The sequence below is a fragment of the Symphalangus syndactylus genome, chromosome 1 (assembly GCF_028878055.3).
Source record: "Symphalangus syndactylus isolate Jambi chromosome 1, NHGRI_mSymSyn1-v2.1_pri, whole genome shotgun sequence".
NCBI classification, from domain to species: domain Eukaryota; kingdom Metazoa; phylum Chordata; class Mammalia; order Primates; family Hylobatidae; genus Symphalangus; species Symphalangus syndactylus.
Window position 1 is genome coordinate 122437441 of NC_072423.2, and position 21111 is coordinate 122458551.

A 21111-nucleotide genomic window follows, 5' to 3' on the forward strand; every position below is an offset into this window, starting at 1 on the left:
CATCCTCATTAAAATAAAAATAAAAGAATGGTGGTATACATAAAACTACCCTAGAGAACTTGTCATACATAAAGATTCCTGAGCCCATCTTCAGAGTTTTAGGACATTTTCAGACATGCAAGGACTCGGAAAGGTTATCATCCGTTGACTCTTCCAGAAAAAAATTGAGGATATACTCTACCAAAGCAAAAAAAAGTTATCTATAAAAAAGGGTAGCCAGGTGCAGTGACTCATGCCTGTAATCCCACCACTTTGGGAGGCTAAGGCGGACGGATCACTTGCAGTCAGGAGTTCAAGACCAGCCTGGCCAACATGGTGAAACCCCATCTCTACTAAAAATATAAAAAATTAGCCAAATGTGGTGGCAGGTGCCTGTAGTCCCAGCTATTCAGGAGGCTGAGGCAGAAGAATTGCTTGAACCTGGGAGGTGGAGGCTGCAGTGAGCCAAGATCGAACCACTGCACTCCAGCCTGGGGGACAGAGTAAAACTCCGTCTCAAAAAAGAAAAGAAAAGCGGGGGCAGGTGGGGAGGGTGGAAAAGAGGGATTTAAGATAATATTTAAGGGGAAAGAGGAATTTAAGGACCCAAGCTAGGAGTATAATAAGAAGAAACAGAAGGACAGATATACAGATGACTTAAAACTATCGCAAGGACAAAAAACCAAACACCGCATGTTCTCACTCATAGGTGGGAATTGAACAATGAGAACTCATGGACACAGGAAGGGGAACATCACACTCCGGGGACTGTTGTGGGGTGGGGGGAGGGGGGAGGGACAGCATTAGGAGATACACCTAATGCTAAATGATGAGTTAATGGGTACAGGAAATCAACATGGCACATGGATACATATGTAACAAACCTGCACATTGTGCACATGTACCCTAAAACCCTAAAGTATAATAAAAAATAAAAATTAAAACCAAACAACAACAAAAAAAAAATATAAGAGAAAAACTAAAAAAGCTTACTGGGATTGCAAACGGTCAGTTCTCAACTCATCATTCCCTCCTTGAAATGCTTTCTTCACTTAGCTTCTGGAACATCACTCTCCCCTAGATTTCTCCTACCTTAAAGGCTGCTCCTCTGACTCTTTCGCTGGATCTTCCTCTTCTTGACCTCTAAATGTCTGAGTGCTCCAGGGTTCAGAAGTCAATTGATTGTTCTCTCCTGTCTATATTCACTTATATAATCTCATCATAGCTTTCAACATCATCGGTGTGCTGACCACTTCCAAGCACATCCTAAATCAGACCACTTCTCACCATTTCTAACACCACCATCCTATTCTAGTTATTATTTCTCATGTAGACAATTCCATTAGTCTCTTAACTGGCCTTCCAGGTTTCACACTTTTTTCTGTGCTTCACAAGAAGCCAGTGTGTGCTTTAAAAATGTAAACCAGATTATGCTACTAACCTGATCAAAACACTGTAAGTGTCCCATCTCACTTAATACAATCCACATTTCCTGCCATTGCCTCCCTCTATAATTTACCTTCTTCTCTTCCTCATGCTTACGCTGCTCTAGTCACACTGAGCAGAGCACTGCTCCTTGAATAGGCCAACCTCAGTTTCACCCGTGTCTCTGCACTCACTCTAGCTGAAAAACTCTTCATATGGCTTGCTCCCTCACTTCACTTAGGCTTCTGCCCTATCTTCACTTCCCCTTGTCTCTCTTTCCCACCCTAATACAATCCTTTACCGTGCTTTATATTTCTACAAGGCATTTTACTTACTATGTATCTCCTCCACTATAATGCATGCTCCATGAGGGTACTCTTTTCTGCCTTGTTTACTGCTGTATCAGAAGCACCCAGAACAGCACCAGGTACCTAGTAAAAGCTTAGTTAAGTCTCTGTTGAATAAAAGGAAGGAAAGAAGAAAGGGAATGAAGGAGAAAGGGAAGGAGGGAGGAAACAAGTAATCCAAATTAAAACAGAAAGTCAGAGGGCTCTAGAATATATTTTCACGAAAAAACTAATTTACCTTTTTAAAAAATCATATGATGATATGCTTAAATGACCTAAATTATCTGAATTAGAAAGTAAAAACATATTCCATTTTTAAAAAGAGCAATTATAATACACCGCCACCCTTACCTTCCACTTCTCAGTTTTTGTGGTAATACTTCTCTTTCAAGTGGCACAGATTTAATGATATAGAATTATATCTACTTCCTTATAGGTCCAAACATACTACATACACACTTATAATAATATAAATGCTGGTTAAATATTTTCCAATAGATCTTGGATTACAAACTCAAAGACCAACAAGGGCTAGACAGGAAATGTAAATGAGTAAAATGGGGCAGGTAAAGGCTACTGTGAATTGAAGATGTGTGTTCAATCTAAGGAGAAGGTTGATACTCTTATCTAGTAAACTGGCTGCCTATGGGAGTATATGCCAATTGTTATGGAGTCATCTGATTTAAGAGAAGCTAAAATCTGGATTTATGTGAAATCTCCCAATTATTAAATATTATCAACTAATTAAAAAATAACATACAGTCAGGTGTGGTGGCTCAAGCCTTTAATTCCAGCCCTTTGAGGGGTGCAGGTGGGAGGATTACTTGAGGCCAGGAATTTAAGGCCAGCCAGGGCAACATAGTGAGACCTCCACCTCTACAAAAAAGAAACTTAAAAATTAGCTGGGCGTGGTGGTGCATGCCTGTAGTCGTAGCTACTTGGTAGGCTGAAGTGGGAAGATCTCTTAAGCCCAGAAGATAAAGGTTACAGTGAGCTATGATCTTGTCACTGCACTCCAGCCTAGCAGACAGAGCAAGACCCTATCTCTATGAAAAACTTTAAAATATATATATATATATATATATATACCATGTGAGCCAAATAAAATACCTCTATAGGCTGGACTTGCCATAAGAGGCCTCAGTTTACAAACTCTGCTACAGGCAAAACTCAGACTACATTATCGTTAGCAAACATAAATGTAAATGCTACAAACCTTGACAAGTATAAATGATAGATCAAGATTAAAGGTTCAAGTATATTATGTAAAGTATATGATGCAAATTTTACCAACAGAAGAACTAAAATTAAGTATATATGACTAGCAGAGTATGGTGCAGTGCAAGAAGTACACAATAAATTTCCTAATTTTAGAGAGATAAATTAACTGTTAATAAGTGACAGGTCACAAGTTAAAAATATATTTTAGTGCTCATTATTCTGAGATAAAGAAATAAGCGCCAGAACAAATAAAAACTGGACAGTGGGATAAGGAGTATAAGTGAGACTTTACCTTTTTATCCTGCTTTGTACTGTTTGAATTTCATTACAATGTCATATACTTCCACAATCATGTTTTAAGATTTAGCATTTTTATCATTATGCACATATAACTGCATAATTTAAAAATTTTTTAAGTTTAAATTCAAGGAAAGATAGTGTGCCAATTGTGACTTTAATGCCATGAGCGAAAAAAAAGCATCAAGACTAAACCGTGTTTAATATAAGTATCTAATTTCACAACTCATAACATGAACTCATGAACTCAAAAGCATCGACTTAGAAGACTACAAAAATTGTGCTTTAAAATTAATAAAGAGGCACCTGACTTTTGGGCTTCTGTAGATAAGAAAGGAGAAATAAAAAAGAATCTTAGAAATCATAGGTTTATGAGTACATGCACCAAAGAATACAAAAAACACCAGTCTTCATTCTTACGTTAGCCTCCAAAGGAGTAATAGTAGCTAACATTTACTGAACATTTCCTGTGTGCTAACTACCAAGCTAACAATGATACTAGCAACTCGGTGAGGTAAACACTACTACTATCCAAATATCACAGATAAAATTGAACTTTAAAGAAGTTAGGTCATTTTCCCAGGACCACATGCAAGCAAGTATCAAAGCAAAGATATAAGGCCAGATCTGACATGAAATATGTGCTTTTAACAACTATAACCACCCTGCCTTTCCTGCTATTGCAAGGTAAAGGGATAAGCTCCAAGTTAAACACCAGAAATTTCTCCTGTGGTCTACTACCGGTAGGTCTGAACTTCCTTACTAATTCTAGTACCCCGTCCTATGCTTTGATAAGAGGAGACATGTCAAATTAACATCCTTTATAATTTGGTCCAAATTTCACTTTATCTTGCAGATATTATTTGAAAAATTCCTTGATACAGGACTGTGAACATTCCCTAATTTCAGTATAAATGAAGTTTCCTTTTCTGTTCTTTTAATGTCACTCCTTTTTTTATGGTTCCGAGGCTTAGGAAAGTAACAACGTATACTTTCTCTGTCATGGTTTCTGTACTCCAGATAGACTGGTAGCCAACGCAATTGGAGGCAGAGAAACTCATTAGAAACCTCTACAATACTGTAGGTGTTCAGAGCTTTGGTATGTCTAAGTAAAAGTTATTTTAAAAAAAGAGAATTAATAGAAGTTGTTGGTTCAAAGTAATTAAGAGTAAGAGATGACTGCCAGAATGTGAAATACAGGAGAGGAAGAAAGTAATCAAGAATATAAGTTTGGGGCATGCCATTTACAATTCTGTATACCTTCCTCCCACATGACAGGTACTTGAAAATTTGCTGAACGGATATTTACTGAAAGATTTGCCTGTGTGAGCATGGATAGGTCCTATAAATTAATAGAGACATGGAAAACTAATGATATGAGCTTAGAAGCCCAGAATCTGAAAGAGAATACCTAAGACCAGCAAGTCTTTAAAATAAAAACAAGAAACAAGACTATTACTCAAAGTATACTCTTCAGGAAGCTGATCTTGACTGACCTCACACGACTGATCATTACGACACTAAATAAGGTGAGGAGAGCTGATAGGTCTCTTTTGAAACTCTTCAAGGCTAGCTTGAACATGCTTGAGTATCATTTCACTGATAAACTATTTTAATATATCTTTTAATATTTTATTTAAATATCTACAATATTTAATATATAATTTAAAAATTTCTAAGCTTAGGATTTGTAAGAACAGCACAAAGAACTCCTTCCTTTATATCCTTCACTCAGATTTACCAATTGTTAACATTTTGTTCTATTTGCTTTATCACTCTCTTCCATTTTCCCTAAACTTTTTAAAAGTCACAGACGCACCCTTTTACTCCTAAACACTTCAGGATATAACTTCCTAAGAGCAAAGATATGTACTTACATAATCACAGAACAATTTTAAAGTCATGAAATGTAATACTGAAAATATACAATTATCTAATTTACAGACCTCGAATGTTGCCAATTCTCCCAATAACATCCTTTTTAGCAACTTTCTTCTAGTCTAGGATCTAATCTAAGATCATATTACACATTTTGTTTGCATGACTCTTTAATCCATTAATCTAGAACAGATAGTTTCTCAGCCTTTGTCTTTTATGACACTAACACTTTTGTAAAGTAGAAGTCAGCTGTTTCACACAATGTCCCTCAATTGGGGTATGCCTGATATTTTATCCTGCTCAGCGCATCACATCAGGAAGTATGACATATCACTAAGTCCCATTACTAGCAATACTAAGTTTGATCACTTGGGTAAGGGGATGTTTCTTCACTGTAAAGTTATTTCTTACTTTGTGATTAATAAATAACGTATGAGATACTTTTAGACTATGTAAATACCCTATTCCTCATAAAACATTCACTCACTAGTTTTAGCTAGTGATGATTCTTGCCTGAATCAATTATGGTGATGTGTGCAAAATGATTTGTATAACTCTTTCATTCTTGCAAATTTATTAACTGACATTCTATGGTATGCAGAAGCTGTTCTTTACACCCTATGTATTTACATATTTATTGAGTATGGATTCTTATTTAATTCAATAGGTTTATAATCCATTTTATTTTGATATTCAATAGCACCAGATACAGTAACTGGGAGCTCCTTCAAGCTGATTCACATGTCCTTCTGACATATCCCCACCATTTGTCTGAGCACTTCCTTGGCTTTCTGGCATATGATGTTCCATTTTGTACTCTCTCTGTACCACCCCTTAAATCAGTCATTTCTCTAAGTGCTGAGTCTTTTCAGAAGGAGATGCTTTTTAGAAACCAGCATCTGGGTCTCAAGATATGCTCATTGCTAATGACATACCAATTCTTCTGGGCCTTTTCAGCAGAAAGAACTAGAAGATATATTTTTATCAGTTCTATTTTTAAAAATTATATCCAACTTAAGAAAAACAATACATTTTCCACTACAGCATTTGGGCAACACATACTTTACAGAAATAGCCACACAAAAATCTATATAGTGAAATGCTTGTAATTATTGGTTAATTTTTCCTTTTAAACATTGTACAAATTTTTGTTCTACTACACAGTAGGCTAGTGATATAAATTTTTCAATTTTATAAAAACAAAGCACAAATTAAACTGTAATTTAACCACTTAAGATATACAAGTCAAAGCTAGAAAAGCCTCTTTTCTGATATAAAATAAACGGGATTTAACAAAGACCAAGAATAATTAATATTTGAAAAACAATACAGAGGGCTTTAAGCCTTTTTTTCTCCTAAGACTATAAAATATACTAAAATTAAATTAGCAAGTTAATCAGAGGAGAGAAATTAATCTGAGAGGAGAGAAATTAAATGAATTAATTTTAAAATACTAATTCCTTTGACTTCCTTCACTCCCATATCTACTGGAATTTTCCAAGGGTGTACAAATCCTTGAAAACAACTACTCTATCATTTCCACTTAACAAACAGAAGTAGCTGGGTCATAATTTTGTGTGGAAAAAGAGAAAGTGGGCTATTCATATGGACCTATACAAATCCTTGGATGCTTGGACATTACTGCACATCTGATCTAGATAGGCTGATAATAAGCAAGTCAAATGGACAGAATATACTCTAAAAGTTTTGTTTTTTTTTGGAGGGGCGGTGGTTCCTCAATCTGTTCCTCAGGTTATTAAATTTTATCACAGACTTAAGTAATCATTTACCTAACTAGCATTTATTAAATATCTACTTTATTTCCAGAGCTGAGCTAGGTGTTCCCTCCCCTCCTCTTTGGCCTCACTAGCAAGTCCTTCAGTGCTTCTTTTTACTCACTCTACCACCTCTTCTGCTTCACTCCACCTGTTCCCTACCCTCTGTAGGCCTCACAGTATAACACTTCAGCCACCCTCTTGGCAGAATCCTCAGGATATTTCTGCATGATAAGATTAAATGTTACGCTTTTTCTAAGAACACCTGCTCTTCAGGTATACCACTTTGTAAACTGCCAATATGGAAGGCTAGCTAAGAATTTCCCAGCAACATTAGATGTCTGAAGCTCTCACACCACTAATTACACTCTCCTATCTTTAATCTCTCTTTCTTTCAGTTTATAAAAGTGCTCACATATCTTGCATATTAAAAAAAAGAAGCTTCTAGAAGAAAAGCTTTTCTTCCCATTTATTCAACTCACTATAACACTGTAATCTGGTTGTTTTTATTTTATTTTTATTTTTTTTGAGACGGAGTCTTGCTCTGTTGCCCAGGCTGGAGTGCAGTGGTGCGATCTCGGCTCAACGCAACCTCCGCCTCCTAGGTTCAAGCAATTCTGCCTCAGACTCCCAAGTAGCTGGGACTACAGGCACACACCACCACACCTAGATAATTTTTGTATTTTTAGTAGAGACGGGGTTTCACCATATTGGCCAGGCTGGTCTCAAACTCCTGACCTCGTGATCACCCACCTCAGCCTCCCAAAGTGCTGGGATTACAGGCGTGAGCCACTGTGCCTGGTCTGCAATCTAGTTGTTATCCTGGAACTTCTCCCTCTTCCTCACTCAAACAAGTTATTTATTCATGGTTACTCTTTTCTGTGTTCCTCTATTATTCCTCACTCCAACTGCTTGTATGTCCTAACTCATCTCCTTGCCTCTAATCTCTCCTTCAAATGCTCCCTTTTCCCACCTATCTCTTTACACGCTGCTGCCAAAATACTCTTTATAAAACCCAAATATCACATTTCTCCCATGCTTAAAACAAATCTATGACTTCTTAGTGCCTAAAAATTAAAACCCAAGTTTTCATCATAGAATAGAAAGTCGCATATCATCTCACCCGTCCACCTGCTGTTATGGAACTCTTCATCCCCCTTGAGCCACCCACACTGTTTTGTACCACAAGCTCCAATTTTTACGAATGATATATAAATCCCAAAACCCTGATGTTGACCACAAATGGCCTGTGCTCATCTTACTCCAACCTCTGGAATCCTCAGGGTCCACTCCTGACTCTTATCTGTCAAGGTATAGCTCAATATCACTTCCTCTTTTAAGCGTTCCTGACCCATATGAGTAGAGCCCATCAGTCCTTTCACAAGATCACAGTGTGTGTGTTTACCTCTATTACAGCATGTCACACTTTAATGTAATTAATTGTTAACAACTGTTTTCCACTCTAAACTGTGAGTTCCTTGAAGTCAATAGTTGCTTTTATCCATCACTATATTCTCTATGCCTATCATTCCTAATAGGTGTTCAATAAATATTGTTGAATAAGTGAAATTAAAAAGTAGAATGCAAAATTATTTTAAAATGATAAAAATAAAAATAAAAAGCAGAATGCAAAGTGAGATTATAATCTCATACAGATAACATAAACCTGACTATTAAACATCCTTACCTGGTAACTAACTATTTTCTTTCCATCGCTTCTAGTCTGAGGTAAGGTCAAAGGCCCAGATACCACCCAAACATCTTCAAACCTTTCTGTCAGCTCTCGACAGTACATTTCTATTCTGAAAAACAAATCAAAAAATGTATGATATTCTCACATATATACATGTAAGATAGCAGCAAATCATATCAATCCCTATGAAAGATACCAAGAAAAACTGCATTTGAGAAATTAACTTAAACAAGAACATGGCCAAAAGATTATAAGCATACAAACAATTATTTTCCCAGTTTGCTTACTGCACAGAAAAAACTTAAAAATCACATACACTAACAAAACTATCTACATTTTTCTTTATGTGCACTCAGAGTACATTCTGGAATTCAAATTTCATGAACTTAAAACTTTTTTTATGTCATAGTTCCCAACCAGCTTTCAAGAATTATATATCATTCCAACAAGATGATATACTTTATTTAACGATTCCTCTTGCAGGACAATTGGGCTTATGTTAACATTTCTTATATAATGCAACATTGTATCAATTCCTTAGGATAAATTTCAAGGACCAGAATTATTGAATGAATTTCTTTTAAAGACATCATATGTAAAACTAACATTTTTAATAGGGTTATATCAATTTACTCTATAAGCTCCAAAATACAACACAGCAGTTTCACAACAATCTTTATAATGCTGGGATTTATCATTTAAAATCTGTTTTTGTCAATCTACCAGATAAAAATGGCAAGTTTTTTTTTTTCTTTTTTCTAGACAGAGTCTCACTCCATCACCCAGGCTGGAGTGCAATGGTGCAGTCTCAGCTCACTGCAACCTCCGCCTCCCGGGTTCAAGTGATTCTCCTGCCTCAACCTCCCGAGTAGCTGGGATTACAGGTGCCCAAATGGCAAGTAGTTGTAATATGTACTTTCTTACACTGCAGTTGGAAGATTTTTTTTTTTTTTTTTTTTTTTGAGACAGAGTCTCACTCTGTCACTCAGGCTCAGCTCACTGCAACCTCCGTCTCCTCGGTTTAAGCAATTCTCCTGCCTCAGCCTCCCGAGTGGCTGGGATTTTAGGTGTGTGCCACCATACCCAGCTAATTTTTTTTTATTTTTAGTAGACACACGGTTTCGCCACGTTGCCCAGACTGGTCTCCAACTCCTGACCTCAAGCAATCTGCCCACCTCGGCTTCCCAAAGTGCTGGCATTACAGGCATGAGCCACTGCGCCCAGCCCAGTTGGAAGAGATTTCTAAATGAGCGATAACAATGCATGTCCTCATTCCTCAGTTTCTTAACTAAAAAGTAAAATCCAATTATTTTTATAGGCTGGTATAAGTGTAGTGGTGTTTACAACTAATTGTTCATAACCAGTTACATAACTTTTTTGTTCCTTCTCTACTCCCACTGCTTCACTTGACTGGCCTTAAAAATTTTTTTTAATTATTTTTAATAGCATGTATATATATATGTCTAATTACAAGGTAAAGTTTTCCTCCCAGAAATTTATCTCTTGGGAAAAGAAAATGTTAAATGCTTCCACAGATATGCGATCAGCAAATCCAGAATATGGAAAGGAAACTCTAGGACAAACATCCTAGATCTTCAACAGATAATTTGAATGGAGGAAAAAAGAAGAAAGGAAAACCTACAGATTAATATGAACTAAAGAGATATATCAACCAAATTTTTGTGTCTATCTTGTTTGAATCCTGGTTCAAACCAACCAACAACAACAAAAAATTAAAGACAACCAGGAAAATTTGAACACTGACTATAAAATTGGTAATAAAGAATTATTGTTAAATTCTTTAAGGGCATTAATAATACTGTGGTTATATTTTAAAAGAATCCTTATCTTCTAAATATATATAACGAAACATTTATAAATGAAATATCTGCAATCTGCTAAAAATAACCTGAGTGGGGCAAAGTGAGGGTATGTAGATGAAACAAATGTCACCATGACTGATAACTGCTGAAGTCTCTCGTTGGTACAGGGTGCTCTCTTCATTATTTTAAACCACAAACTACTATATGGGGAAAAACACAATAGCCTGAAAGAACCTCAAACTGTTAGTTTTAGATGCATAAAGAAACCACCTGACAGTATCAGAAAAATGTAGAAGGCCCAGATTATTTTATAGTTAGGTTCTATCAAAAACTGGTTTATAGTGGCTGTGCGTGGTGGCTCATGCCTGTAATCCCAGCACTTTGGGAGGCCAAGGTGGGCAAATCACGAGGTCAGGAGTTCAAGACTAGCCTGGCCAACATAGTGAAACCCCATGTCTACTAAAAATACAAAAATTAGCTGGGTGTGGTGGTGTGTGCCTATAATCCCAGCTACTCAGGAGGCTGAGGCAGGAGAATCGCTTGAACCCGGGAGGCGGAGGGTGTAGTGAGCCGAGATCATGCCACTGCACACCAGCCCGGGCGACAATGTGAGACTTTCTCTCAAAAAAACAAAAAACAAACAAAAAAACTGGTTAATAGTTACATTAAACTATACCCCAACTTTTTTTAAGTTCAGGAACTTTTTTTTTTTTTTTTTGAGACAGGGTCTTGCTCTGTTGTCTAGACTGGGGTGCAATGGCACAATCACACTCACTATAGCCTCAGACTCCTGGGCTCAAGTGATTCTCCCACCTCAGCCTCCTGAGTAGCTGGGATTACAGGCATGGACCACCACACTTGGTTAATTTTTAAAATTCTTAGTAGAGACAAGGCTTCACTATGTCCCAGGCCAGTCTCAAACTCCTGGCTTCAAGCAATTCTCCTGCCTCAGCCTCTCTCAAAGTGCTGAGACTATAGACATGAACCACTGACCCTGGCCTAAAGCTCAGGAGCTCTTGAAATACAAAACTGTTTTTTTAAAAAAGCTAAGAAATATTGGAATACAAGAGAAAATAATAGTGTTCACTGAACACACTCAAGATGCTGCCTCAATTATTAAGATTATTATTTTGAGTCATTTCTTTGAAAACTTGACTTTTGAACAGTGGCAAGCATGTTCAAAAAGGCAGGCTATGTTTTGAAGTCTGATCTTCTGTAGAAGACTGTACCCCCAAAACACAGCAAAGAAAACTGGCCCAAAGTACTTACCTTCAGAGGCTTAGCTTTTGAAAAACAAAGACAGAAACAGTTAATAGGCACATCAGTACATTCTCCTGTCACTTCATTTATCTTCCATAGAGTCATGTTTTTAAAACTCATCCCTCACCTGTTCCAATATCCAGAATTATTATCAAAATCCTGAGGCACAATGTTAGAAAGGTAAAAGGTTTCAGCCATGGCTTTCTGTAAAGAAAGAAACATAGTAACTTGCACTGAAATGCTTTCCCCTTTAAAAGATATTTTATTAAAAAGACACAGAAAAACATTTTATTTATACATTAGTGCCAGGCAATTATTGACTACTTGTTTCAATAAATGAAAGCCATAATTATTCCAGGACAGAAAGCTCTTATAATAATTATTCAAAATGAGGACTATAAAGTAAGTAGTCGGGTAGGCTTATCAATTATAAAATCCAAATCTATAACGTGAATTCTAAGAACTAAGTATTTCCAACACAAAGCTTAAGGGAAAATTCTGGTTTTAAGCCTCTGGCAAAGAGTTTCTCAATAGAGATCAATTTTCACAAAAGTTATTTTAGTACAGTACAAACATACTAGTTCAAAAGTGGCAGAGAAAACGTCCTTGTTCTTCTGAATATCTGGCCACTATGTGTTCATTCACTTCACATTTCTGACCCAAATATACAAAGCTCTACACCTCACTGTAATTTCCTCACTGATCTATACTAACTGCCAATGCTACAAGTACCTTCTCTTCAAGCAGTCGCTCTCAATCTTGAGTGCACACTGGAATAATCTAGGGAGCTTTAAAAATATTGATATTGATGCCTGGGTCTCATCCCTGAGAGTTTCCAATTTTATAAGTATGAGCTTCAGGTCTGGGCATCAGGATTGTGAGAACTTCTCCAAGTGATTATAATGAGTGCCCAAGGTTAAGAATTACTATCTTAATGACATAATCACCAATAGTTCACGTAACAAATGTCAGTATCATGAAAGACATTCCTCCCACTTTTTGGCAGGGAAATCATTCTAGATTAAAGAAGACTAAAGAAATATGATAACTAAATGTAATGTGTCATTCATGATTGAATACTGAATCAAAAAAGCAATAAAGGTCATAATTAGGACCATGTGGGAAAGCTGACTATACATTGTATTTTAGATAGTATTACTGCACAAACATATAAAAATGTATTAGTATACACTTCTTGGTATGATACTTGTATTTATATATATTATATTCATATATATAAACATCCGCATTCTTAGATGATGCATACTCCTGAGCAATCTATTTAGAAATAAAACATGTCTACAACTTTGTCAATGGTTGCAGAATTTACATACGTATATGTAAAGTAAATGTATCAATGTTTGTTGTACTATTTTTTCATCTTTTCTATAAATTTCTACAAATTAAAAAATTTTTAAAAAATAAATTAGCCAGGCATGATGGAACATGACCGTAGTCCTAGTTACTCGGGAAGCTGAGGAAAGAGGACCGTATAAGCCCTAAGAGTTCAAGACTACAGTAAGCTGTGATTCCACCACTGTACTCCAGCCTGGGCATCAAAGCGAGACTCTGTCTCTAATTAACTAATTAAAAACAAGTGAGTGGCTGAGCACAGTGGCTCACGCCTGTAATCCCAGCACTTTGGGAGGCCGAGGCAGGTGGATCACCTGAGGTCAGGAGTTTGAGACCAGCCTGGCCAACGTGGTGAAACCCCGTCTCTACTAAAAATACAAAACAGCTGGGTGTGGTGGCGGGCACCTGTAATCCCAGCTACTTGGGAGGCTGAGGCAGGAGAATCACTTGAACCTGGGAGGCGCAGGTTACAGTGAGCCGAGATCATGCCATTGTACTCCAGCCTAGGCGACAGAGAGAGACTCCATCTCAAAAAATAAACAAACAAACAAACAAAAATTAGCTGAGCATGGTGACGCACCCCTGTAATCCCAGCTACTCAGGAGGCTGAGGCACAAGAATTGCTTGAACCTGGGAGGCAGAGGTTGCAGTGCGCCGAGATCAAGCCACTGTGTTCCGACCTGGGGAACAGAGTGAGTGAGACTCCATCTCAAAAAAATAAATAAATAAAAGTGAGTAGCTTCAGCTCTCAGTGGCTTTCCAGTTCCCTTCATATAGCACTTAGTTTTCCTCATTCGACCTGTTTAAAAATGTCTCGGTATGTGATTGAAAGAAGAGAAAGTCGGGAAGAAAAATAAGAGTATGGAAATTCTCAAGTTTTAAGGTTTGGCTCCTGGTTTTTAAATCTCTAATTCCTGTTGTTTGCATAACATCAGCCCCATATTCCCATCTCTCCCCCAAAGTATGCCTACACTTGAAAATTTGTTATTTCCTGCTGGAGCCATGTGTCCTCGTGACCACCCACTTCCAACATAATCTTCATTGAAGGCACTGAAGGTTGGAGGGATATTGGGATCAGGCTTAAATTTACAATGCTTTCTGTCTGCATCACCTGAAGAAAAACACACAAAATGGTTACGCTTATCAGTAGACAAATGTCCCTCAAGATTCTCTAAGCAAGGCAAGCTGGTTGCTACTGGCTGGTGTCTCTCCAAGCAGCTAGTATTAGGGACTGCATGCATGTCTCAAGTTCCTGGGATAGTTCAGATACTTCATCTGAATTTAGAAAGTACTAGTCTAGAAAAGAATGCTTTTCATACAGTGTAGCTATCTCTTATAATTTTGACTCTGGCCTTTCCAGTTAAAGAAAAACTCCTCTGAATAGTATTTAAGTAAAAACAATCACCAATCAAAACACTAAACTATATAAAAAGCTTGGCTACTAAATAAACTCTTGTTTTTTAAAAAAGACACCCATGTATTATATTTTGTACGGTTGTATTTGACAAGTTTATGTGTACTGAAATAATGGATATATGTAGACACAAAACAATTCGTTCTAGGCAGGCACAGCCTTGGGGAGAGGAGTGTCTCTGATATCTTGCTTACTGACTCTTGAACCATGACAAAAATAAACATTTAAGTTATGAGCTCCACCCAGAAATTTCTAAAACAGAATATCTGGGTACCACATAGGAGAGAAGAAATCTCAGATTTTATTTATTTTCTGACACCTCCAGAATGGTTTGTCACAGAGAATATTAGCAAACCCTAACACTATCTATTGCACTATTGTGAGGTGAGACTTTCTTAAACTACAAAAGTTATGACAACAAATGAAACATATTCAGACTGTTATTCAAAGAAGTGTAAAATGGAGAACAATGAAGTCACTGATTCCAAGGTGATTTCATTCAGCCAAGAAAAATTTAGTATCAGATCCCAAAGTTTACAGTAAAGTATCATATATGTAGCTTTTTAGAATCACTTTATAAAGAATAATACAGAAAAATTATCATTAGTAAATTTCTAAGTGTCATTACCATTGGAATCACTTCCTTCTACACCTAGTTATCTTTGGCTGGTGCTTACTGCCCTGGAAAAGCAATTTGTAGGAATTTCCAAAGACCTAAAAAGATACCTTCCTTGAGAAAAGATGTAAATTTACTGCTGTAAGGTGTCTAGCAGTATTTCCAGTGGAGAACCATATTATACCATGCTCAGGGATTAAGGTTCCCTGACCTCCTCTCGATGCACAGATTTGGGCTGTAAGTCTGCATGATAGCCAGTTTTTGACTTTACCTTCCCTGGAACAAACTTTTTATCTTCCTTTTGGCCTTTGTTCAGTGCCAAGACAACCTTCCATGTAGTCCCTGAGAGTGGGCAGGGAAGTTAGTTCTAGTTCACTCTTCCCAGAGGATGTAGCCCTTTGGAGTTCCAGGGTAACACAGGAAGGGTCTCCTACACTGCAGGACCTACAGGACAACCTACCTTGGGTGAGCCTTAGGTCTTTCCTTCAATCCTCCTCACCCCATAATGCTGTGAATTCAAAGGCAAATGTGGTTTTGATTTGCCAAGACTGCGCTTACCTCTTTGGATTCTGGCTTTCTCCCACAAACACTAGCCTGGCAATTCTCCACTATGCTGCTGTCTCTTCATTTTTCTTAAGTCATTTTGTAAAAGATATACTTTTAGTTGGACATAGTGGCACATACCTGTAGTCCCAGCTACTCAGGAGGCTGAGGCAGGAGGGTCACTTGAACCCAGAAATTCAAGACTAGCCTAGGCAACATAGCAAAAACCCATCTCAAAAAAAAAAGTAAAAAAATATACAGATATACACTTTTTATATATTAACATTTTCTGTTTTCAGCAGGAAGATTCTATCTGAATAACTCAGTCCCTCATTACTGAAAACAGAAGAACTTTTACATTAAAATCAAGTAAAACACGGGTACATTGCTCCCTATTTTCAAATAATATTAATTGGCTCTATTTTATTGCCTCAAAAGTACACAGCTCACAAGACTTATTATACAATATAAAATGCCCAGGTTTTCTTATATGCTTGATAAAGTTTTCACTTACATCAGTTTCTCTCTAACAGCAAGTACATTCCAAGCATCCTGTTATTCTGCTGGTTGCTGTGCACTCTAGAATGGCACACACTAGCTTTAATATCAGCATTTTAATATGCATAGCCATAGCACACATTTTAAAGCAAAGGAGAATATGTGGAACACACAGCAAATTAAAAAGCAAATAACAAAAGAGAACAAAAGAATTGTGACAAAAGGTAATATCCTTAATAAATAAAAGAACTTTTACAAATAAATTCAAAAGAGAATACCCCAACTGAAATAGGTAAAGAATAACTTACCAGAAAAGACTAATGCATAACATGTTAACTCTCACTGATAATCAATAAACACAAGTAAAATGAGCATTAAATTGGTAAAGCTCAGTAATGTTCACCATGGATGAAGGTTGAGAGAGAGAACAAACAACAATGGTAGGAGTGTAAACTTGAAGAATCTACCTAGAAACCAATTTGACATTATCAAGATCTGGTAATTCTACAGGACCCTATCAAGACATAACGACACATGAATAAATTGACACACCTGCCTACTTCTCCAGCCTCATTTCACATCAGCTTCTCCCTCATTCACCTACTGGCACTCTTTGAGTTCCCTAAAAGAACAAAACTCCTCTCCATATTGGGGGCCTCCAAAGATACAAGTGTTCCTTTCTTCCCAGAATGCTCTTCTCCACATCCCATGGCACATTCAACCCTCTGCCTAAGTAATTTCCATTCACTCTTCAGTCCATTTTTTCAGAGAAGCCTTACTAATCAAAATCAGGTTCTTCTGTTATAATCTCTCATCACACCTTTTTTTTTTTTTTTTGAGACACAGTTTCCCTCTGTTGCCTAGGCTGGAGTGTGGTGCTGCAATCTTGGCTCACTGCAACCCCCACCTCCCGGGCTCAAGAGATCCTCCTATCTCAGTCCCCCAAGTAGCTGGAACCACAGAGGTGCACCACCACACCCAGCTAATTTTTGTATTTTTTGTAGAAACAGGGTTTTGTCATATTGGCCAGGCTCATCTGAAACTCCTGAGCTCAAAAGCCTCAGCCTCCCAAAGTACTGGGATTACATGTGTGAGCTACCACGCCCAGCCTCTCATCAAACTTTTTACTGTTCCTTAATTATACTACACTAACTTGCAATCACTTCCTTTGGAAAAATTATTGTAATTATACATCCAAAATTATTTGTTTGATAGGTCAACCCACTCTCCCAACTCAAAGTGTCATTGGGGTAGAGATCCTCTACTCTGGTCACACATAGGTCCCCAAGGGTTATCACAGTGCCAGACACATAGCAGGCACATAAATATTTGTTAAGGTAAAACTGAATGGTGCTCATTGCTGTAATATTTATGACAGAGCCTCCCAACTAGTGTGTCAAGATATGGGTATTTTCAGCCCTGAGACAGCTGGAAAGGGTCTGGCTTTCTGGCTGCCAGGTAGGGTTGATTTAACCAGTAAGCTATATAAATATAATTTTCTACATGTGCTATGATATGAAAAAAGTTGAGAATATTAATAATCATCCCTGTTTTAAATTTGGAGACATCTTTCATAAATACTGTTACTTCAATTTTTTTTTATTCAACCACCTACCCATTATCTTGCTTTTGGAAATATGTTCAAGAACCCATCTAGGCACCCGCTTTGCCTGATCATAAGACAAAGCGTGATTAGTGTAACACCTTGTATCTGTTCCAGTTAAAGGGAATCCAAATTGTTCCAAGACAGCCTTTTCTGCAGATCCTAAAAATGAAAAAAAAAAAGTGGGGGGACAGAGACAAAAAAAAAACACACACACACACACACAATTAGTGGCTCTTAATAATGAAAGATTATAAGGAAAAGGAGAGCGGTGTGATTTACAAAGGACTGGCTCAGAAGTCGAATCAACCAGAAAATCTCATTTTTGCAATTACTTAAGAGATGAAGAAAATAGACAGTAGGCAAAGTACTGATTTGCCTATAATCAGTGAATAAAATGCAGCTACTGCATTAACTTTTGAATAAAGACTTGATCTTATTAGTCTTTCACATCACATTTCCAAATCATCTCTGAAGCACTGATATGTGTGCTGTTGCAAGATGACAGTAAAACTGGTACTGTTTTTCCTAGTGGGAGAAACCAAGCACACATTCAACAGTGAGTCAGTTTCGAGACAATCCTCCCCTGATGCCTTCTCAAATCCCCAACCCACCAAGGGGGCAGTTCTCTTGCTAGATGCCAAGTATCCAAAGGAGCAAGTTAAATTAGCACGTCCGCAAAGTGCAAGAAATGAGCACGTGTTCTTTTTTTTTTTTTTTTTTTTGTCAAATATAAGGTACCCATTGCAACATTGAGTTTTTATACACTTTGGACGGATAGCAGGTATTCTTCAACTGAACAATGACGAAAGAAGGGCAGTTAACTAATCTACTCAAACTATGTATTAATTTATTCCTTCATTCATGCTTACTGAATGCCAATTACGTACCAGGTACTGTGCTGGTTAGATGATGGAGACCAAAACAGACATAGTCTCAAGTCTTACGGAGCTAACAATCTTAGTGGAGGATACAGACATTAAAACATAGATATCGCGATGAGTAACTGCGGGGAAGAAAGTCGGGCGGGGGGGGTGGTTCTGTGCAGAAAACGAAGATGTCCGGGGGAAGTAAGGACATGAGGGAAGTTGGCGAGACGCGAGGTGGGGAGGGCAGGCCGAGCCGGGAGAATAAAGGTCAGAAACCAAGGGCCGGGCTCGGGGCCCAGCAAACGGTGAAGGCTGTCCGTCAAGGATTGCCATTCACACCCCAGGTAGGAGTCGGAGCCCGAAACCTGGTCCAGGGAAGGGAGGACGGGCCCACAGACTTACCATCCGGCTGCTTCCCTGTCAACGCTCCCTCAGCTCCCTGACTCTGGAAGAACTGCAGGGCCGTGAGCCCAGCTCCCGCAGCGCCCACTACAGCCCCAGCCACGAAGCCGCTCAGAAAACGCCGGGAGCCCCGGAAGCGGGAAGCGACACTCTTGGTAGCCATCTTGCCCGAGGTACCGGCCTTTTACCACGGCGCATGCGCGGGCAGGCCGGCCCCTCCGCCTCCCCCGCCACGACACCTCGCCGCCCGCCAAGCTGAGGGCCTCGCACGCCCCCTGGTGACAAACCGGGATGCCTAGCGGATCCCCGCTTCATCCCTGGTCCACTGGACGGGGCGATGGATGGGGAATATGATGTCTAGAGGGCTTAGTGGTGTGCTATAGTCTTGAGAAGAAAATGCCTTTAGTCCCATTTAATAGGTGAGTAAACACTCGCATATGGTTACACTAAGGTCTCCAGAGAACTCAGGTCTATTTATTTATTTAGCGACAGGGTCTCTGTTACCCAGGCTGCAGTACAGTGGAATGATCATAGCTCACTGCGATCTCGAACTCCTGGGCTCAAGCGATCCTCCTGCCTCAGCCTCCTGAGTAGCTGGGACTACAGGCACGTGCCACACTGCCCGGCTTTTTTTGGTGGGAGTGGGGGAGCGGTAGAGAAGGGGGTCTCCTTATGTTGCCCAGGCTGGTATCCAACTTCTGGCCTCAAGCAATTTTCCCGCCAAGGCCTCCCAAAGTGCTATAAGTCCAGGTGTGTGTCACTGTCCCCAACCTTCTCTTTTAAATTGGAATAATACTTAGACCATAGCGTTCTTGTGAGGATTAAAGGAGATGACACATGTAAAATGTTTAGGGAAGTACCAGGGGCATGTCACTAAGTGCTCTATAAATGTTAGAAATGTTTGAGTCACCTCTACTCTGTCTTGATAGAATATAAAATCCAGATTGCTGAACGTCTGCTGGCAAAGAAAGGATAGATTTCATGGACTACCACTCACAAATAAATGAGTCTTCATTTTGCAGCACGATCTCCAGCATTCCGTGTGGACTTGGTTCTTAGCAGAAACTTCAAGTTTCCTATTTCTTAGATAACCGGTAGGAATAACTTTCATCTGATCCCACTGATGATTCACTGACCAGGAGGCCACTTCTAACAGCCTACTGAAGTGTGCACATTATTTTGACAGCCTCAAATGGGAGGCTACTCCCTTGCCAGGAATACCTCTTGTGAAGGACCCTGACTGGTTAAGCTACATCAACCAGAGTCCTTCCTAGGGATTTTCGATCTAGTACTCTCTCTGGGTAGCAAAGCTGTGACATGAAACTCACAGGCACAGTGGCTCATGCCTGTAATCCCAGCACTTGGGGAGGCCAAGACTGGAGGATCACCTGAGGTCAGGAATTTGAGACCAGCCTGGCCAACATGGTGAAACCCGTCTCTACTAACAATACAAAAATTAACCGGGCATGGTGGCGCGCGCCTGTAATCCCAGCTACTCGAAAGGCTGAGGCAGAACTGCTTGAACCCAGGAGACAGAGGTTGCAGTGAGCTGAGATCGTGCCACTGCACTCCAATCTGGGCAATAGAGCAAGACTGTCTCCAAAAAAAAAAAAAAAAAAAAGCTCTGGCACTGTATATACAGCCTTGTTTCCTGCTAAGAAGTCAAAGGAGCAGATGCATCTGGTCGTGCTCTGAGCAATAATGGAAGAAATACCGGGACACAGGTGGAGAAGGCCTGCAATGTTGTGACCCCAACTCCCAAGGCTCCTGAAGCCCATATATATCCTGCCTTTCTGAAGGCTTGGCTAGTCATTTCCCCCAGAATCCTTTCAGTGAAACCCCCTTTTTTGTCTAATGGTTTCTGTCACCTGCAACCAAGAATCCTAACAAATACAACCAGACAACACTGGTATCTGTAGGCTTCAAGGCTACTTCAGCAGCTTTCCCCAGAATTTACTAAATACACAATCACTGAGGTACTGTATTTCTTAAGACGCTTGTAAGTGCCAGACACTGTGCTAAATACTAGAGAGAGAAATATTAGATGGCTTTTCCTAATCCAGACCCTCTACTTCTGAACAACAGTGTAACCCCACATTTGGTCCCAAGAGGTCA

At 38.8% G+C, this 21111-nt stretch overlaps 1 protein-coding gene across 3 annotated transcripts in view; it reads right to left on the minus strand.

Annotated features, from left to right (window-relative positions):
• The window catches only part of EXOG (exo/endonuclease G), a 46190-nt gene extending 26931 nt beyond the window's left edge, over nt 1-19259 (minus strand). For 2 of the 3 annotated variants that reach the window (XM_055282670.2, XM_055282681.2), the window contains exons 1-5: nt 18997-19215; nt 17738-17887; nt 14023-14162; nt 11826-11902; nt 8610-8724 (exon numbers count right to left, since the gene is read on the minus strand). In XM_055282670.2, the coding sequence (XP_055138645.1) occupies nt 8610-8724; nt 11826-11902; nt 14023-14162; nt 17738-17887; nt 18997-19159 (645 nt within the window). In that variant the 5' untranslated portion in view covers nt 19160-19215. Of the gene's footprint in view, nt 1-8609; nt 8725-11825; nt 11903-14022; nt 14163-17737; nt 17888-18996 lie in introns of all 3 variants that reach the window. The other variant, XM_055282696.2, reaches the window with a different exon arrangement.
• Nucleotides 19260-21111: the final 1852 nt, after the last annotated feature.